The 3190-nt window shown below is 44.0% G+C and overlaps 1 protein-coding gene across 12 annotated transcripts in view; it reads left to right on the top strand.

Moving 5' to 3' along the window:
- ENTPD7 (ectonucleoside triphosphate diphosphohydrolase 7) overlaps window positions 1-3190 on the top strand; it is a 51992-nt gene that overhangs the window by 15697 nt on the left and 33105 nt on the right. For 6 of the 12 annotated variants that reach the window (XR_014070960.1, XR_014070959.1, XR_014070979.1 and 3 more), the window contains exons 1-3: window positions 175-287; window positions 583-685; window positions 2042-2224. Coding sequence is in view for 6 of the 12 variants with exons in the window: in XM_081548948.1 (XP_081405074.1) it covers window positions 678-685; window positions 2042-2224 (191 nt within the window). In the remaining 6 variants the exon portion in view is untranslated. The other 6 variants (XR_014070961.1, XR_014070962.1, XM_081548916.1 and 3 more) reach the window with 2 other exon arrangements.

The following is a 3190-nucleotide window of genomic DNA, read 5'->3' as shown; positions in this document are numbered from 1 at the left end:
GGACGCGCACGAAATCCCGGGGCGGGCATTAAGGCCGAGCGCTCTAGGGGATTGGCCACCCTGGCGGACCGACGTGCGGCCGACGGAGCTGGTTTGCCCGTCGCTCAGGTTGGGAGGAGGGCGGATCCCTCTCCGCGGGTCCCCTGTCAGTCATTGGCTCTCTGCGGTTTCCTTGGGGACGTGGCGCCGCCGGCTGCCAGGGCCTCCTTCCGGCCCGGTTAGAAGCTGCTGGCAGCGCCACTGGACTAGCAGAACGGTGCTGAGGGAGCCGGCTGGCCGTTCGGCCGGTGAGTGTGAGCATGGGAAGGCTGTGGGGCCGGAAGGGGTGGCTAGGGAAAGAAGAACTTCCAACCCCGCCGCCTGGGGACGGCGGGTTCCTCGAGGACGTCGCCGGCCCTCTAGAACACTCGGCTCCCAGGGAGCCGGAGTAGGGTCCACTGAGCCCCAGGAACAAGAGCAAACGCATCTGGAGTGGGAGCCCAGGGAGTGGGTGGGCTCCATGGCTTCTCGTGAGGGGGAATGAGGGTATAATCTCGTGGGCACTGCTGGAGATGAACCTGAAACCCAACCAACCCTTTCCAGGCTGCAGACTTAGGAGATGCCGAGGACGAGGAGACCACCTTTTCAAGGCAAAAGGAAAAGGAGGTGACAGGCATTGAGACCACTGAAGGGAACCCATGGCTAGGTAAGATTGCACGACATTGAGACCACTGAAGGGAACCCATGGCTAGGTAAGATTGCACACTTTATCCTCTGCTGGAAGCTCAGTTGGGGGCTGGCAGGCAGGTTGAGAGGCCTTGGGAGATTGTTACAAGTGAGGTTTGCTCTAGGGCTGCAAGTGGACTTTGCAGCCTGGTCAGATGGATGCAAAGAAGACCAAAGTTGCATTCTTTTGAAGGCGGATACCACAATACTTTTCAGCCGTGTCCCGGGGGTGATAGACTGAGTGCTTGCTCTGTTCTAATAAGTGCTACTAGGTTGTAATGTTCTTTCAGATTTCCACTTGAGTGAGGCTAGGTGCCCCTTGAGGAAGTTAAACAAAAACACAAACAAAAATTTTTTTTTGTTTTGTAATGAACTTTGAAAACAAACTGAGGTCCTTTTGAATTAGTATGAAAAGTGAACTTCACAGTTGAATACACTTATTCATACATTATAATACTCTGAAGGTTTCAGAAAAGATTTATGTCGATACATGGATCAACTTGTACCAAATGAGACAGTTGTCAGATAGAATAAATGGAGAAAGATGCAGGACAGTATACCTACTGGTGTAAAACCAAAGGAGTGGAGATACACACACACAGACACACATACACAGATATATGACCTTGATGGTATGTATTTATCCTCGTGTATGCATACAGTCCACGAGATTGCAAAGAGTCAGACACGACTGAGTGAGTGACACACACACACACATAGAATGTCCCTGGGTAACAGTGGGATTGCAAAGAGTCAGACATGAGTGAGTGAGAGACACACACATACACAAAAACACTGAGTGAGACACACACACAGAATATCCCTGGGTAATAGTGGTTGCCTCTGAGAGGGAAATGAGGGGTTAAGGCACAAGACTCACTCTCCACTATATATCCTTTAAGTTAATTTTTTTTTTTACTGTGTATATATGTTACCCATTAATACAGTTTTAAAAATCAGTTAATAAATTTTCTGTCTCTTCTGTTTTTTTTGACAGTATTCTTGGTGGGACTGTTGCAGGTGCTCTGATTCTTCAATGTTATATAAGTTTGCACAGGGAGACTGGTGATCTTTTCATTAACATGAAGTTAGTTCTTTGAATTTCACCCCAAAGTGCAGACTCTGGAAAAAGAGCAGAGAAAGCTTTTTTAGTTTATATAGTAAAAGCTCCATGAACCATATAGGTCCTTTTCTAAACTTTGAGACTAAATGAACATTTAGACTTCTGGTGGCATAAATTTTTTGCCTTTATTAGGAAGGGCTTTAATCCAGCTTTAAAATCATTTTTAGCACTCAATTGTAGAGACTTTTCTTACTAATGTTTGTCTTATTTCAGGATCAGTTTTTCCTTCCTCTGCCCAGCTTCCTGGTACTTCACTGTGCCCACAGTGAGCCCATTTCCCCGGCAGCGGTTGGCATTCCTAGGACTCTTCTTCATATCCTGTCTCCTTTTACTTTTGTTAATCATGGACTTTCGACATTGGGGTGCTTCATCACCACGAGATAGGCAATATGAAAGGTGAGTCAGCTTTACATTGCTTTGACCAGCTTTGGCAGTGAAGTCATAAATATTTTGATAAGCTGTTTAACATACTGCTACCTTAGGATGAGATGGTTAGATAGCATCACTGACTCAATGGACACGAATTTGAGTGAACTCCAGGAGATAGTGAAAGACAGGGAAGCCTGGGGTGCTGCAGTCCATGGGGTCACAAAGAGTTGGACACAATTTGGCGACTGAACAACAACCACCTTTGACTCTTTGGGGGAATACTGGGGAATACTGCGCTTTTAGTTAAAACTGCATGCCACTTACTACGTTAAAAAGATCTTAATCCCTATTTTGGCAGTGTTCAGTTCTGATTGAGAAATGCTAATGCTACCTTTTAGGCATGAAAGGCATGTTTCTCTTTCCTTGTTTTGGTGGGCTGACTTACTGGGTGCATAAATGTTTACAATTGTTAACGTGCTCTTGATGAATTGACCCTTTTATGGTTATTAAATGACTCTTTATCCTTGATTATATTCTTTGCTCTGAAATCTACTCGCCTATTTCTATGGCAGTTTCAGCTTTCTTGTGATTAGTGTTAGCATGATAGATGTTTTTTCATTCTTTCAGTTTTAGCCTTTTTGTTTCTTTATGTTTCAAGTGTGCTTCTTGTAGACAGAGTTTAGTTGAGTCTTTTTACCCAGTCTGACAATGTGTGCCTTTTATGTGGGCTGTTCAGGTTTTTACATTAATCAATTATCTTCAGGGTTTGATCTGTCTTGCTATTTGTTTTCTGCTTGTCACATCTGTTCTTTGTTTATCTTTCCTCTTTACCCCCCTTTTTTTTAATACATTTTTTATGATTCCATTTTATCTCCTTTGTTGTTTTGTTAGATATAATTCTGTTTTTTATTTTTTCAGTAGTTGCTTTATGGTTTAAGGCTTAGAGTATACATTTTTAACTTACTACTTCAAGTAATATACCTCTTCACACAG

The sequence above is a fragment of the Giraffa tippelskirchi genome, chromosome 2 (assembly GCF_054371585.1).
Source record: "Giraffa tippelskirchi isolate mGirTip1 chromosome 2, T2T-mGirTip1v1.2.pri, whole genome shotgun sequence".
In the NCBI taxonomy this organism is placed as follows: domain Eukaryota; kingdom Metazoa; phylum Chordata; class Mammalia; order Artiodactyla; family Giraffidae; genus Giraffa; species Giraffa tippelskirchi.
Note: the sequence above shows the minus strand (reverse complement) of the source record. Positions and strands in the feature narration are given on the sequence as shown.